This window comes from Pundamilia nyererei, unplaced genomic scaffold (assembly GCF_000239375.1).
Source record: "Pundamilia nyererei isolate P.nyererei 1_Seehausen unplaced genomic scaffold, PunNye1.0 scaffold00081, whole genome shotgun sequence".
Taxonomy (NCBI): Eukaryota; Metazoa; Chordata; class Actinopteri; order Cichliformes; family Cichlidae; genus Pundamilia; species Pundamilia nyererei.
Window position 1 is genome coordinate 2,496,541 of NW_005187482.1, and position 16,642 is coordinate 2,513,182.

The 16,642-nt window shown below is 37.9% G+C and overlaps 1 protein-coding gene across 1 annotated transcript in view; it reads right to left on the reverse strand.

Moving 5' to 3' along the window:
• Nucleotides 1–16,642, reverse strand: part of abat (4-aminobutyrate aminotransferase) — a 33,175-nt gene that overhangs the window by 5,908 nt on the left and 10,625 nt on the right. Inside the window, exons 2-14 of the mRNA XM_005738100.1 lie at nucleotides 13,741–13,883; nucleotides 12,226–12,323; nucleotides 12,103–12,132; nucleotides 10,515–10,632; nucleotides 9,103–9,152; nucleotides 8,202–8,282; nucleotides 7,821–7,913; nucleotides 6,817–6,879; nucleotides 6,626–6,689; nucleotides 4,641–4,789; nucleotides 2,822–2,959; nucleotides 1,529–1,696; nucleotides 510–656 (exon numbers count right to left, since the gene is read on the reverse strand). Coding sequence (XP_005738157.1) covers nucleotides 510–656; nucleotides 1,529–1,696; nucleotides 2,822–2,959; nucleotides 4,641–4,789; nucleotides 6,626–6,689; nucleotides 6,817–6,879; nucleotides 7,821–7,913; nucleotides 8,202–8,282; nucleotides 9,103–9,152; nucleotides 10,515–10,632; nucleotides 12,103–12,132; nucleotides 12,226–12,323; nucleotides 13,741–13,810 — 1,269 coding nt within the window. The 5' untranslated portion in view covers nucleotides 13,811–13,883. The remainder of the gene's footprint in view (nucleotides 1–509; nucleotides 657–1,528; nucleotides 1,697–2,821; nucleotides 2,960–4,640; nucleotides 4,790–6,625; nucleotides 6,690–6,816; nucleotides 6,880–7,820; nucleotides 7,914–8,201; nucleotides 8,283–9,102; nucleotides 9,153–10,514; nucleotides 10,633–12,102; nucleotides 12,133–12,225; nucleotides 12,324–13,740; nucleotides 13,884–16,642) is intronic.

The window sequence follows — 16,642 nt, forward strand, 5'->3', positions numbered from 1 at the left end:
GATGGATGGATGGATGGATGGATGGATTAACAACCAAAGAATTTTGAAGTGATGTACTAACTTGAAACTTAAAAGCTAATAATATTTTTTTTAAATGCTACTGCCTCCATTCTCTGTCTCTCACACTTACATGTTTCAGATCAAACAATTTTTTGTATTAGAAAAAGACAACATGAGTAAATACAAAATACAGTTTGTGGCAGATAAGAGGCACAGCACAACCACGTTTCCATGTTTTTCAGCATTTTATTATTACTCCGGTTGCCGTACACAATCGGCCACAGCTTGGCAGCTCGCAGGCACACACAAACGACAAGAACCACAAATACAGGACCCGGTACAGATTTTGAAACTAGCAAGGTATGATTGTAGGTATGATTGCGATGCCGCGCAGGTGAGGTGGACTCACTTCTGCTCCACGGACAGTTTTAGTTAAGGCAGGTTTTCAAACATGAACGGCCACGAGTTTGGACCAAGTTAATTAAAAAAACAAAAACAAAAAACAGTACCTGTAGCTCATAGAGGCCATTCAGCAAAGCTTTGCCAGAGCGGGTCACTTCCTCCAGAAGATTTTCTCTCCGAATCACATTGAGAACCTCAGAAAGGAACAAGTTCTTTGACGGGTCACCCATCCATGTGTTAAAGATGCGGTAGGGCTGCGGAAAGCACAAGAACAAAACACTGGATACTGGGTAGTAAAAACCTAAAATAAAAAGAACAGCTAAAACTTATCAAAATGGGTAGGGAAGGGGGCTGATTCCTGTTTCAGCTGACACTGGGCAGGAACCCCTGTGATGCACCAGCACTCTCGACAGGCTGTATATCAGTGTAGAAACATTTATGTGTCTGCATCATGGCAACAAAGATGAAAACTACCAGAAAAGAATTGTGCCACAACACACCAAAACTGACTGCCAAATCATTCAGATAAACATTCAATTTGTAAAATTGAAATGATATTCCTATTATTAAAGTTATAAAAACTATTAATATTATGAAGAATAACAACAACAGACTTTCACAACTGCTTTTTTGTGAGACAGAATCTTTTAACTGTGACATGTAATATTGCAGGATGTGGTGCCTCTTCTATTTCCACCTCTGCAGGAAGCCACTCCCACACTAAAATGTTTAAACTCATTTTCTTTAAAACTAAGCTAACTTTTATTGGTTAGCTGATTCTAAATCTTATGTGGTGCTTTTCTCCTCTGCCTGAGCACTAAAAGCCTCATTCATCTAATCACATAGGCACTTATTTCTATGCTTTTTCTATGCAAGTTCTTTCTATCTAAAATTCACATGTATAGTCCAGGAGAGCAACTTGGGGTTGGAATTAATGCCCAAGGGTATTTGGCATGCAGACAGGAGCATCCGGGGATTGAACCACCAACCTTTCGATTAGTAGATGACCTGCTATTCCTCCTGAGCCCATTACAAAACTAATGTAATGTAGAACTTACAAAAAACAAATAAGTTGGAATTTAAAATTTAAAATTATTGTAGAAAAACAGACATAAAAATGTCAAACCTTGTCTGCCTGTAATTCATCCTTGTGGTAGTAACCCCCACTCAGAAGCTTCTTGCTGAAAGAGACAACGTCAGCAGGGTCGTCCATACCCCAGTGCTCATGGGCCCAAAACTTTCCTGTGCCTCCGCCACCAGTCTGGACCTCATCCACATGAAAAGCACAGCCATGCTGAGGTGGGGAAGCAAATATACTCAGTATACCTCTGCCAGAAATTTTGAATCTCTGAACTCCAAAGCAGACAATTTTGACTTTTTCTCCTTGGTTCTGGATGAGAGCTGTGATGTCCGAGACACAGCTCAGTTACCACTCTCTGTACGTGGATTAACAAGGGTTCAATGAAAAAGACCATGACAGGGAATGCTTCAATCACAGAGGTAACTGCATGCTTGGACAGGGTGAAATAGGACACGCTGACACAACAGGGAAAAATGTTGGACCTTTAAAGCAGATTCAAGATAAAGTGACTAAAATAAACCCTGAACCTAAATTGTTATTTTGCATTGTATTGTGCATAAGGATGTGTTGTGTTGGTCAGTGCTGAAAATTAACCATGTTTTTGGTATTATAAGTAAAATGGATAATTTCATAAGGGCATGAGCACTCAGTCACACAGTTTGTCGCACTTTGCAACTTACTGACTGCTATGACAGAGGCTACAGTGTAGGACCTGAGAGCAGAAATTGTGAAAAGAAAGGCAAGGACATTCCAGTGACTTCAGATACAGAATGGAAGGCAGATACTGCAGCTATTGCTGTTGATGTGACTGGAACAAATGTACAAACTAAACTCCAAAACAAAACAAACACTGTGGGTAATGAAGTTGAACAAATCCAGATACAGATCCTCCCTTGGTGATGATCACCTTTATTCACAATTGTTTTGGGGAATGTTAGTTAAAATGGAATCAAATCTTGGTGTTGTTATTACACAACACCAACATTGCATTTTTAATTGTATCATCTCCTCTTCCCAGTAGCAGTGTATAAATATATCACATTAATATTGAGCAGGATATTAAATTCAGCTTATTGGTGCAGCCCTCCGAAACGGTCCCAGTTTCTCATGTGGGCCCTTTCCACAACATTATCAAAGAAACTGTAAACATATTTTTGAGACCATTTTCAGTTCCTGCTCTTCCTGCACCCCTTTATGATTCAGATGGACATATCTATACATATCTTTAAAAATATTTTAGCAACATTAAAACACTGTAAGTCTAGAAAAAAAACCCTTTTTTAAATTATGATTAACTCCCACATACAAACCAGTCTGTCTTTAAAGCTAGTGTCTTACCTTGCGTGCAATATTGCGCAGTCTTTGGAAGAAGTCTGGCGAGGCGTGGTTATCGCCGCCTTCGGCCTGAATCGGTTCAATTACAATTCCCGCTACAGGTTTTCCCTTCTGTCTCCACTTCACAATCAAATCTTCCACCTTGAGTTGCACACAAGAATTCCAACATCACACACAACATGGCACTTTTTTGTCAAAGTGATATAACTTAAATCAGTCATTCATAACATTAAAGCAACATTAAAGTTCAAGTTCAAATTTTATTCGCCACATGCAGTGGCAGGTTGCCCTGCAGTGGAATGAACCCGCCCCCCGACCTTACACACACAACACAGACATCACATGGGGATACAAGTCAGAGAACTGTTGCATTACAGAAAAACCACTGAAATGTACACTACAATGGGAAAGTACAAGAGGAAAAAAAAGAGTTCTCTACTCATGCTGGGCTATAGGAGAACAGCTGGATCTGCTCTCTTAATTCTCCGATAAGCCAGATGTCAATTTGTCCTGTGATATCAGGTATCACACCTGAAGTTGGGAATTGGTTGATCGTACTAGTTTTTCAGCATACAGTGTACAGCATCTTCACTGAAACTCAGAACAGTGTGCTTCTATGTAGAGCCATATGCAGGAGCTTACACTGTTTTCTAATGCTTTCTACCCGCATAATTGAGCATGCGACAAATACTGTATGGCCCTAGCACCGGCTGACCAGTTGCCTTTTGTTGGACCATTTGTAGTAGGTACTAACCACTGCATACCCAAAAGACAGTCTTTTTTCTCATTATACCCCATGTTTTGACAGGTGCCAATATAATGTGATCAATTTTATTTTCAGTTTTACTGTAATGTAAACTGCAATATGTGTAATGTCATGAAAAAACAACAATTACTTAAACTTCAAAAATACAATCTCAAAAAATGAAAAAATGAAAAGAACAAATTGAAAACACATGAGATCTCATCACATCTAAAATAAAAATCATCCTCAAAATTAATAATTTCATGGACTAGCTAATGTGTTATTGCAGTATCAAAATGACACTGTATTTTTATGGCCCCCAATGAGATGATGCATGGTGTCCTGGAGGACCTTCTTCCAGATTTGGATTTGGGCAAGTCTGAGATGCAACCTGGTGGTGTCGAATGGACTGACACATAGCATGGGGGGCATTCACTGGTATCAACTCCTTCATTCTCCAGCAGTTGCCTGCATGCTCTTGCCACATGAGGCTGGACATTGTTAGTAACCAGAAGAAACCTAGGGCTCTGCACCAAGTATACCTAGGGCTCTGGCAGTGCTCGTCCTGTTCCACCTAGGGGTGATCGTGGCTCAAGAGTTGGGAGTTCGCCTTGTAATCGGAACGTTGCTGGTTCGAGCCCCGGCTTGTACAGTCTCGGTCGTTGTGTCCTTGGGTGAGACACTTCACCCGTTGCCTACTGGTGGTGGTCAGAGGGCCCGGTGGTGCTAGTGTCCGGCAGCCTTGCCTCTGTCAGAGCTACAATGTAGCTACAATGTAGCTTGCCATCACCAGTGTGTGAATGTGTGCGTGAATGGGTGGTAACTTCGTGTGTAAAGCGCTTTGGGGTGCTTAGGGACTAGTAAAGCGCTATATAAATACAGGCCATTTACCATTCCACCTTGCACAAAGGAGCAGATACTAGTTCTGCTGATAGGTTAAAAACCTTCAACTCAAATCAAAACTGTTATATATTTTTAAAAAAACATTTTGCTTCCTGTGATGACATTTTGGTCTGTACCTTATGGTTGTTCACATATACTCATATAGTATCTTTTCTGTGTATACATACAGCCTACCTCCTCCAAACAACGAGCCTCTTCCTCAGCGTTCTCTCTGGTAAACTCATCCAGTGGGTACTGTAGTCTGGGGAATGGGGCAACAGGCCAATCAAATGATGGAATGTCCAGTTTGTGGATCGCTTTGGAGTGTGTTGTTGCCAAACAACCTTAACAAGGCAACAGCAATGAATTAGTAACAAATCCACAAAGTTAGAATATGCCTTTTGGTTTTATCTTTCCAAAAAGTCTAATGATTGCCATCATCCACTGGGAAATTTGCAAGTTTGCTCACTTACGAAAAAATTAACAATCTCTAACAGTATCATTTTAATAGACAAAGAATAGCAACCAAAAATCCAGAAAAACACATTAAATAAAATGAATAAATTTGCACGTCATTGACTGAAAGTATTTGATCTCCTACAACGCAGCCAGAATTCTGGTTCCCAGAGACTGACTGAAATCTGGCAGACAATTAATCAATCAATTATACATACTCCTAATATTCACTTGCTATGTGTTCACCGGTCTATAGACTCAGTTTGTTCCATTCAAACCTCCTCCGGTGGGGAAGGATTGTAGACTTCCCCAAGGCTGGAATGGGTTACAAGACCATCAACAAGAAGCTTAGTGAGAAGGTGACAACTGTTGGTGCAATTATTCCAAAACAGAAGAAATAGAAAATAGTCGCCCTCAGTCTGAAGCTCCACATTAGATCTTGCATGCACCTCACGGGGAGAGCATGATCATGGTAAAGGTGTAACACAGTAAGCTATAAAGGATTAAAATCATGTGGTGCTTGTAAAGTTTCCCTGCTTTAGCAACTGGCCTGTCTACAGCGAAAATCTAAATGATTCAGAGAAGGCTTGTGTGCTTTTGTCAGACGAAGCCACATTCAAGCTGGAATAAGGAAAAAGAAGAATGCTGAGGATTACCCAAAGAACATTATGGTGGAAATACTATGTGTCAGGGCTGTTTGTCTGCTAAGGACACTTCACTGCTTTGAGAGGACAATGAACGTTATCATGTCCCAAAAAATCTTGGAAGAGAAGCTCCAGAACTCTAAGCCAGAACACTGAAGAGGGCTCGTAGATCTTCCAGCGAGACAATGTCCTAAAGCATAGCACCAATGGAACATAGAAGGGACTAAGGAAGAAGCAGGTAAAGGTCAAAGAGTGGCCTAGCTAGTCTCCAGACCTCAGTAGAAAATCTCTGGGGGAAGCTGAAGCTTCAATTTGCTAAGCAGCAGCCAAAGAGGAGTGCAAAAATCCTTTCTGAAATGTGTGCAAATCCAGTGAACTACAAGAAGTAAAGTACTAACCAAAAAAGGTTTCTCCACCAAGTAATACGTTGTGTTTTGTGTAGCGACCTGTATTTTTATGTATCATTACTTACTTAATGACATGCAAATAAGTTTACAAATTTTATGTAATTCATTTTTCTGGATTTCTGGTTGATAATCTGTCTCTCTTCATTAAAATGAAACTACCATACAATTAGAGATTAATTTCTTTTTAAATTAGCAAACTTACAAATTCAGGCAAAAATCAAATAATGATTTCCCCAGTTGTACAAAGAGCACACTGACTTGAGTCTAAAGTTTCAAACTGACATCATACAATGCTTGTGTATCTGTGAAAAGCTATAAAAATGCTACATGTGGACCCTTGACCTTTCAATTTTTACATGTTTGAGGTGTTATTAATCAAACTTCTATTTTTATAGCACAGGCTTTTGTATGATAACAGCTGGGTTGTTTTGCATCACTGAGCAATCTGCCTGGACCGTTTCCAATCCCTCAGATGAAAAAGTATTTATAATGTGCCAGTGTATTATTATGCATGAACTGTTTTACAATAAAACAGTTGTAGTGTACCAGCTCAAATTTGGGTATAAAAACATGAATTCAGTTTGTTATTTGTTCAATAAATACCACTGTAATTGTTTTATGACAGGTGCTGTTGTTTTAACAGTAGCAAAAATGTATACAGTATTTAACATACCTAATGTTCTTCCATGGAAACCTCCCATGAAAGATAAAATACTGAGTTCTGGACAACCTGGTGCCTGAGATCAAAAGACATAAGGATTCAATGACACTAAGCAAGAGAAAAGACAAACATCAAGAAATAAGAAGCAAATATTGAGTCCAATATGGCAGGAAAGTGGTGAATAACTTAATGAATAGTGAGACCTGGTTGATCATGGAGGTGTTCAGTTCTTCATTAGTTGGTGTGTTTGGGCCTCGTTCTTTGTTCTAAGTAAAAAAAAACCCCACAGAGATTAAATTCATTTTAATTCCAACTTGTTGGTTTACATTTTTTTTCCTACTCAATACAAGACATTTTCTACACTACCGTCTTTTTAAGGACAGCTATCTCCTGTGGTGACCTTTTGTTTGCTTTAGGTTTTGTGTTTTTGTCCGAGATTTGGATTCAGTTGTCTGTTATAGGGTTACGATCAAATAATATTACTGATAATAGAACATCACAGAACAATACTACAAACCCAATTCCAATGAAGTTGGGATGTTGTGTAACATGTAAATAAAAACAGAATAAAATGATTTGCAAATCCTTTTTTACCGATATTCAATTGAATACACTACAAAGAAAAAATATCCAATGTTCAAACTAATAAACTTGTTTGTGTTGTTGTCGTGCAAATCTTCACTCATTTTGAATTTGATACCTGCAACATGTTCCAATAAAGCTTGGACATGTTTACCACTGGGTTATATCACCTTTTCTTTTAACAACACTCAATAAGCGTCAATAAGAACTGAGGACACTAATTGTTAAAGCTGTGTAGGTGGAATTCTTTCCCATTCTTGGTTCATGTACAACTTCAGTTGCTCAACAGTCCGGGGTCTCCATCGTCATATTTTGCACTTCATAATGCGCCACACATGTTCAATGGGAGACGGGTCTGGACTGTAGGCAGGCCACTCTAGTACCTGACTCTTTTACTACAAAGCCACGCAGTTGTAACACATGCAGAATGTGGCTGTGCATTGTTCTGCTGAAATAAGCAGAGATTGTCTGGCTTGGATGGCAGCATATGTTGTACCTTTCAGCATTAATTGTGCCTTCACAGATGTTACCCATGCTATGAGCACTAACACCCCCCATACCATGTGGTCACCAGATATAATTTAACATGGTGTTAACAAATTAAATCAAATTTGTACTCACTTACCCTATACCAGATAAAAATAGCTTTGTAAGCATTTTCATTGGAGCAAGCACCACAGGACATTGTCTGAACACGAGTCATTCCACTAGGTGCCACCTGACAGAAAGCAAAGTAGGAGTAACAAGGATTATCATTATTATCAGTGCACAGCTAGCATTATCTGCAGAAATAGCAATAAAGGCAAATAATACATTATGGAGTTACATGAAAACTAGAATGTAAGAACAACCTGTACACAAATTTAAATTCTAAATGTGTGTTAGATAGTTGTTACCCATGAATTTTAAAATGTACTGTTTTACAAAAAAAGAGCAGAAAAAATATTAGTGTGATAGCTCAAATTTGGGTATAAAAAGATAAACTCAGTTTTTGTGTGTTTCTCACTGAGAGAAGACTTTCGGTGATTTTGTCTGGAAAGTTCTCAGGTGGCAGGATTCCCAAGGCTGGCCGATTCACAAATGTACTCTGAAGAAAGACAAAAATATCTAGTACATGCAAATACGCAGAGTCTTGTTCAGACTTTTTCAAAAGGATGTTACATGTACTTACATATATGTCCTACTTGTTAAATCCCAAACCAAAACAAGTATTAGGATTTACATTCACTTTAAAAACCATTTGTTGTTTTACACCTCACCTCTCCTCTGAGAACATACAGGAAGCTCAACATTAGACATAAGAATGATGAAAACACTCAGTGGACACATATGTTGGAGGTGTCACTTTCATGTTCCAGTCAGAATATTTATAATAAAACAAAAAACAGAATGAGATTTGAGTCATGGTCCTTTAGCCCTGAGTTGAATTGTTGTCTAATGCCTTTATTTTTCAGTGCTGCGTCCACTTAATACTACACTATATAACTTTCTAACACTTATTAATAAAAAAAAGCATAGCATTATTGAGGCACTGGAAATTATTTAATCCCAACACAGGTTATTCTATCTATATAACCATATGCTTAGCTAAAATTGTGATCTATGAGTTCTATGGAGGTAACTGTGTCTTGAGATCATGGATGATGATTCTACACCAAAAAAATCATCATATGATCATTGTCCAGCTTGCTTACACACAGTGGCATTGTGAGGAAAGATTGTAACTGCTGTATGATGTCAGAACTGTGGTAGCTTAGCATAATTTACCCTAAACTGCTCTAATGGAAATCACAATTGTCTGTATAAAACACAGAATGCAATTCCTTTGACTACTGTATACTTAATCATTCACTGCAATGCCATCTGCTCCATATCTTTATTTTCCCTGATAAAAGGAACGAACTTACCAAATTGTTTGGATTGGTCATCACTTTAAGGAGAGCAGGGTGGTTGTAGCCTATAGGAGCACACAACAGGAGTGGTTTTACAAAGGAAGGTGCATCGCATACACCATTTCCTTCAAGTATGCTATTAAAATAAGTATTATTAGTTTTATTGGAAAGTATACAAGTAAACTATGTATATCCCTGTTCCGTTGGACAAACCATAGTGGAAATGCAAAGTAGCTCAGTGTATCAAAATTGACTCCGACAGTAATACAGTACAACAAGTCTAATGGCAGCAAAGTGACCACATATATAATTGATCCAATTGTATCAAAAGAACCAGTAAACACCATAGTTATCTATGATTTGCCCTGCTTTAAAAAATAAAAAAGCAACATCATGATAGTTAATCAGTATTTGTCTGTTAAGCTCCTCGTTTGCACCAACAAGACGCTTGCCATATATGTAATACTGCCTTTAAAACCAGTTTTCAATTGAAAAACAGATATAGATTACAGATGAGACACAGTAGTCCCCATTGCTTTTTAGACTTGAGTTAACTAGATGAAATGGAAAAACATTTGAAATCATAAATTATGACACAAAAAAATTTCATAACATTAGAAAAATTAATAATGATAATACATTTTAAGCATGCAGCCATTCATCTACACCAGCGGTCCCCAACCCCCGGGCCTCGGACCGGTCCGTGACTCGTTTGGTACTGGACCGCGAGAGTTGAGGCTCAGGGCTGAAATGTATAGTTTTCAGGGTTTTTAATCGGTTTTCAGCGTTATTTTGTTATCGTTTTTATCATTTACTCGGTTTTCCTTGGTCTTTTCATGTGTGTTATGAATAAATTTTCTTTTTTTCGGTACCGGTACTAGTTTTATTTTGTTGTATTTATCCGCAACACCTTAAAGGCCGGTCCATGAAAATATTGTCGGGCATAAACCGGTCCGTGGCGCAAAAAAGGTTGGGGGCCGCTGATCTACACAGCCAGCTACATATAGTTTTTTCTGATGGATGTTAAGGTAGACTCCTTTACACACACACACACACACACACACACACACACACACACACACACGCACACAGAAAGAGTACAAACTGAGGGCTTATATGCAAATTATGTTTTTCATACTAACTTGTCTTAAGTACAAAACCATTGCACTTTACACTGAGTTAACATAGCCTGGCAGAATTTGTGATTTTTTTGGCCATTTTTCAGACAATATAAATTAAAATTCAAAAACGTCTTTCACTCATGGCTCATGGCTGGGTGAAACCATTTATTATCCAACCATAGTGTCTGCCCTTTTTCAATGACAGCTATGCAATATAAAATAACATTTGTTATGATTATAGATTTCATCCCTGTCTCACAATTCAACAATCTAAACTGAAGTTATTACATAAATATCTGTACTAACCAATTGGGATGGAAGAAATCTGAGTGTAGATATCCAGCATGCGGTTCCCATCCACATCCACTAGGTAGTTCCCTTTGCTCTCCTCATAGTTACAGAAAAAGTTGATGGCACCAGTATTCTGGGGAAAAACATGTTATGTATTAAAAACCTCACATGGTACTTATGATTAAGAGTATAAAGATATTCATAAATTATTCTCGAGTCTGGAATATGATAACAAAAAGTCTGTAAAGACAAAAGCAGCAAGTTATTTGCTATAAAAAACAGTGCAGTTTAACAAAACAGCACAGTTTAGCATATGCTTAGAAAATAAATTCAGCCTATTATGGTTCTTGAAGAATCTTATGTTGAAGGTAAACATAACGCCTTCAATTCATTCTGCATTTGTAACCTTTTAACAGTCTTTCTAGCATGCTTCAAAGTTTCCTTGAAAATTATTAATAACTTTATTGTTACTACAATACAAACAATTAGAATAAAATTATATCAAAATCCACACACAAACACCTGCACAATATGAAGACATCACTTGCATAATGCCATCTCTGGTATCACTGAGCTTCAGATACGACAGAAGCACCATATAACCTTAAGAGTGGATGGTGCTAAAAAAAGAGGGAACAGCATATTGTGCTCCAGGAATTATTTATGTAGTTCACTGACTTAACATACTTACAGACCCAATCTACCAACACACACACAGAAGCATGGCATAGTCATTGTAGCTAGAGAAAAAGTATTACAATTTCAAGAGAATATGTATTACTATCAATTAATATTTAAAGGCAAACATGTTAGAATAAGCTGACAGAGCTCTCGTAGGACATCCTATCTGTATGTCATACTTAGATGCGGTTTTTGCTTATTTTGGCCTGAATACAATGAGCCATTTGAACATTTGAGGTCACCATTTGTCTGACTGCCTTTCTAAAACATGTCTAGGTTTGTGTGTGTGTTCCACATTTTTGTTTGTAATGCTGAAAAGTTTCATACAATGATGAGTGTAGTTGTTGCCTCAGTGTCACTACATACCTACTAACTACAGTAGAGACCTACTACGGAAGATAAAGTGACTTTTAAAAATGATATACTGTATCATGTTATTAAAATGCAATATACTAAAAAATGTTCAGTTATTAATGTACAAACATAATCAGTGAAATAATTTCCAAAAAAAATATGCAACCCCTGAAAAACACACACACAAAAAAAAAAGACCAGTTCACCAGTTTCCAATGCCAACTTTTGTTCAATAAATATTTTCTGCAAATCCACCAAAAGCAGCCAGCTTGTTATAGCCTGAACATGATTAAATATTTTGCATATTGAAATTTGTTCAGGTATTTCTTTTAGATTACAAAGTTGCTGAACATCTTGCAAATGTGATGACTGCATAATTTTTGCCAGCGGTTATAGGAGATCAGTATCCAGAACCAGTATCAACCGAAACAAGGCATTCAGTAAAAACAAATAAATAAACTCATATATAAAAGGATGGAGAAGTACTCTTGTTGTATTTATGCTGTTGTAGACAATCATGCTCAACTGTAAGTAGCAGAAACCACAAATACTAACACACACATCTCACCTGTATTTGTCCCAGTTGTTTCATCAGCTCCTAGAAATAGAAAGAGAGAGAAAAGCTTTTGATTGCAATAAATGTGTCTGTCTGTGTGTGTGTGTGTGGTGTGGTGTGTGTGTACACCATTACTTGTGATCGTGGACCAGGGACTGTAGTTGTCATGGAGGGTCCATCGTAGTCAAACTCCACCTGTGTCTTTGCTGCTGCTTTGCTGACATATCTGCAACCTTGTGGAGAAACCACAAAAAAGTTCATAAATGTGTGGGTGTGAGGGGTGTAATATTTGGTACTTATTTTGTGGTCATGTCCTGGTGTTTTACATGTGGTGCCAGCCATGATAGAAACAAATAAAGTGCTGACAACTTTTGCTTCTTTGTTATGATTTTTTAAAGGCAAATATACTCTAATACTGTCCCTAACTATGTCCTCTGTCCTGGATAAGCTCAGGGCAGCTTGGGAGCAAATAAGGAAATTTATATTTTTCCATAGTTATATCTCAAACAACTATACAACAAAATCCATAGTATCTGCCCCGACCGTTACAGTGTCCTCTAGCCCGGTAACTCTGACTCACAGTTGAAAAACAAGATAAGCCCAGAAACTAGTTCTTACTGGTTCTGGACAATTTGGGGTCATCTTTACTGAGCTAGCGGTTACAGCAACAAGTTCTGTGAACTGAAATAGCTCATCTCATGGATGACTAGGCTGTTAGTTGATCTACTATCAAACAAGCAAAGATAAGGTTTAAAGCTCATATCAGTGCTCCGCTGGACATTTATACCAACCGTTTATGAAGCAGTTGCAGGTGAACACTTTCTTGAGATAAATTTAGTTGCTCCAAGACACACATTTATATATAGTTAGTCCACACGCTTGGGAACAGCAACACTTTTTTGTGATTTTGCTTCTGCACACAACCAGACTGGAATTAAAATGAACAAAATAAGTCTGTACTTCAATCACATCTTGAAGGGCAGAGCTTCAACTTTAAATCCACAGTTGTTGTAATGCATTAATTATTTATAGCATATTATACAGTCTAGACAGCTTCCTCTTTCACATTGTTTTACTATATAAAACAGCCTTTATGGAGACGCCTGTCACAAATCCAGTTTATCGGATAACGGCAGCTGTCTGTAGACAGATTTTGCCAACGCAATAGTGTCCCATGTGTAGTGAATAATTTACTTGTTACTCAGATTTACAGTAGTATGTCTGGCTTCGTGGTTATGGACAGAAGACCTTTGACACACCACTCAGTCACTCATCTTGGAAAAGCACAAACATGTGTATTGATAAGCACATCCTCCTTCGGTTTAAACATTTACACTGATTACACAATGCTATTCTGCTTTCACTGCTTTACCCATGAGAGGTATTAAAATTGTATTTTCAGATGAGACATTTCAACTAAAAAAATCATCTGAAAATTCTTAAAGTCACTTTGAAATAAGCAATACATTCCTCACATGTGGAAAAGCTTAGCCTATTAGCTGTGGCACTAATATGGCTGGAAGAACAAGATTAATTTACACAATGGTCCAAACAGTTTTAAGACACTCTCCAACACTGGTAACACATCTTTACCTACTGAATGTTATATCCTGACTAGAAAACAAGGATCTGGTGTAGTGCTAGATTTACCTGAAGCACTGAGCCACACGTTTTTCTGCAGAGAGAAAGCCAGCTGACGACTGATCAAGGAGGTTGCCATGGCAAAAAGCCACAGTCAAAAAGTGTGAGAGACAGGCAAAAACTGTGCTCAGCTTCTAACGTCTCCAAGTCACCTATAAAAACAAAGGAAAGAAAGAGGGAAAGGGGAAGAAGGGGGAAGGGGGGATCAGAGAGAGCAGAGAGGTGCAAAAAAGCAAACAAAAAAAAAAGCACATTAACTTTATTAAATAAACAAGAATGTGGCATCTGTCACAGCAGAGGAGTCAAAAGTGTAGGTTTTTTACAAAGTCATTCTAGCAGCAAGTCTCATATCTATGCAATCTTGGATTAAATCCTGGGGTATCTTGAAGCCCCTATCTAAAAGAATGGAGAGAGAGCCAAAACTCTTTAATTTAATAATCACCAGAACATAAAAACAAACACGGGGTAGAGAATGACCAATCAAAATAATTGCAAATGGCTTCAAATAGTTTGTGATTTTGAACCAAAATGAGGTTTTTCAGTGACTTCACATCCAGTGATGGGTGAGTATTCCCCTTTATCCCTAAACTATGCTTCTTCTGTGGAAACCTGTGAAGCATTCTTTCCACACCCGACCATATTTAACTGAATTCTGTAGGACCCCAGCCTCGCTGTACACATATAAAAGTATTTTTTCCTTCTCCTTACCAAACCCCTCCCACACACAAGTGTTTGTGTCGTTACTTCCAGTGCCACACTCTGCTTGACCTGTCTACAGTGTAACACATTCCAAAGCAATGTGTTACTGTAAACACATTACATTCTTCAGTAAAGTAGTAACATATTACGTATTAAATTTAGTAATTACATTACAGTTACAATTATGTGAATATGAGCTCTTGAGTTGTTTGCACACTACTGGATGGAAAAAAGAAAATCAAATATAAATGTTATTTTTAAGTCAAGCGACAGCACTGGATTCACCGCTGACATCAGGTGAACTCCAGTAAGCCCTGGAAAGTATGCTCAATAATAAGGCTGCAGGTCCAGATGGATTTCCAGCAAAGAATTCTGGCAGCAGTGTTCCACACAATGTTACAGGAAATATAAGAAAATGGCAGACTACGAACAAATATGAATTCTGCCAACATCTCCTGCTAAAACCAGGCAAAGACCCTGTTCTTCCCACCAGCTATTGTCCAATATCCCTTATCAAGATTGACATGAAAATAATCTGCAAAGCTCTCTCAAAGAAATTAGAGAAGAAAACCTCCCTCATAATATATCCTGACCAAACTGGTTTCATAAAATTCATCAACAGATACATGTAGATCACTTAATTTAATAGACTATTCGTGCAGTAAAAACATTGAAACCACAATATTGTCTCTAGATCCAGAAAAAGCGTTTGACAGAGTGAACTGGAAATTTTTATTTACACCTGCCCCTGCGGAGGTCCTTCTAGGGCTCTCATGGTCCACTAGATGTCTGTGGCCTGGATCTCTTCCATGCCTGCTTAATGTCCTGGGGGCTATGGCTACCCAGACCTACTATTAGACAGTGGTGATTTACTGGGAACACTATATTATATTCATATAGTATTATTCAAGGGTGTTTGAGAGTTTGATGATGTTAAAATTTGGGCAAGCCCACTACCAGAAGAACTTTTTGTTAAAATATTTGTTATTTTTTAAGGTAGAGAGTAGCACTTTAACTACTATGACAATAGTATTCTATGATAAAAAGAACTAAGGGTAGAGTGAGGCAAAGGCAGGGATGGCTGTATGCACTTTCTCCTCATTCATCATGTGTTATGTAACACTGTCTGCAGGAACAGGAAAAATCCAGTTATCTGCTTTCACAGGCTAGGAAACCTTGGCGCTTGCACACTGCAAGCACAACATACAAAGACATGCATGCACAGACAGACGGTTTCTTGGCAACGCCTCATGAACTGGAAAAAACTGGTTTTGATTGTGAAAGTTACACAAGACTGCATCTTCATATGCCAAGGGGGAGAAGAAGTTCACAGTTTGCACTGTAATAAGCTGAAATCTGAACTCAACAGGAATTCAGCAGCACTACTGTCAAATGAAATAGTTAAAATCATATGGACTTTAGTTGTGGATTATTAATTTATGTTGAGGCCCCATTCATAATAATGCTAAGTAAAAGTAATTATGGGAAGTTTTACTTTCCTGGGTTACTAAGACAAACAAACATGTTTAAAGTTGTTCAGAAATATCTCCTTTGAGCACTTGATGCAATCGAGGCGGTTAACAAGTGGTTCAGATGCTCTTTAAACACTGTAACTGTTCATTTACTTTCCTAGTCAAGCGCTGTGCAGGTGTTGTTCACATAAAAGTAAAATACATGACTATCACAGGTTCATGTTGTTCAGGAATTGCTATTTCCCAGTGACAAGAACCAAGTTAAAATGCAACTGACATTACCACCCTGTCACTATGGCAACAGCCCAGGCGCTAAATGAATATAAAGACACATTTGTATGTTTCTTGTTTCCACTGAGTAAGATTACAGAAGTGGGGCATATAATATTTCTCCTCATAATTGACAAATTTTGACAAATTTATGCCATGCAACAATCACTTTAAGTTTAATTAGCATTTGTTGAACATGAAAACCATATTGATCAGATTGATTTTATTTATAAAGCCTGCTTACATATGAAGAATCCCAGATCCAATGAACTCTATGAAACAATCATTTGTTAAAAATTCATGGAAGAATTTTTAACAAACATAAAAAGCCATAAGGGTGTTCTACTTTATTCTGGGGAACAAATGATTTTGTCAGAAAAATTAAATCATAGAACAAGAGTAGCTGGTGTTTGACATGCTTCCAACTGTGACGTCTGCCTTCTGTGTATGCATGTCTGTGTCTGTGCGCG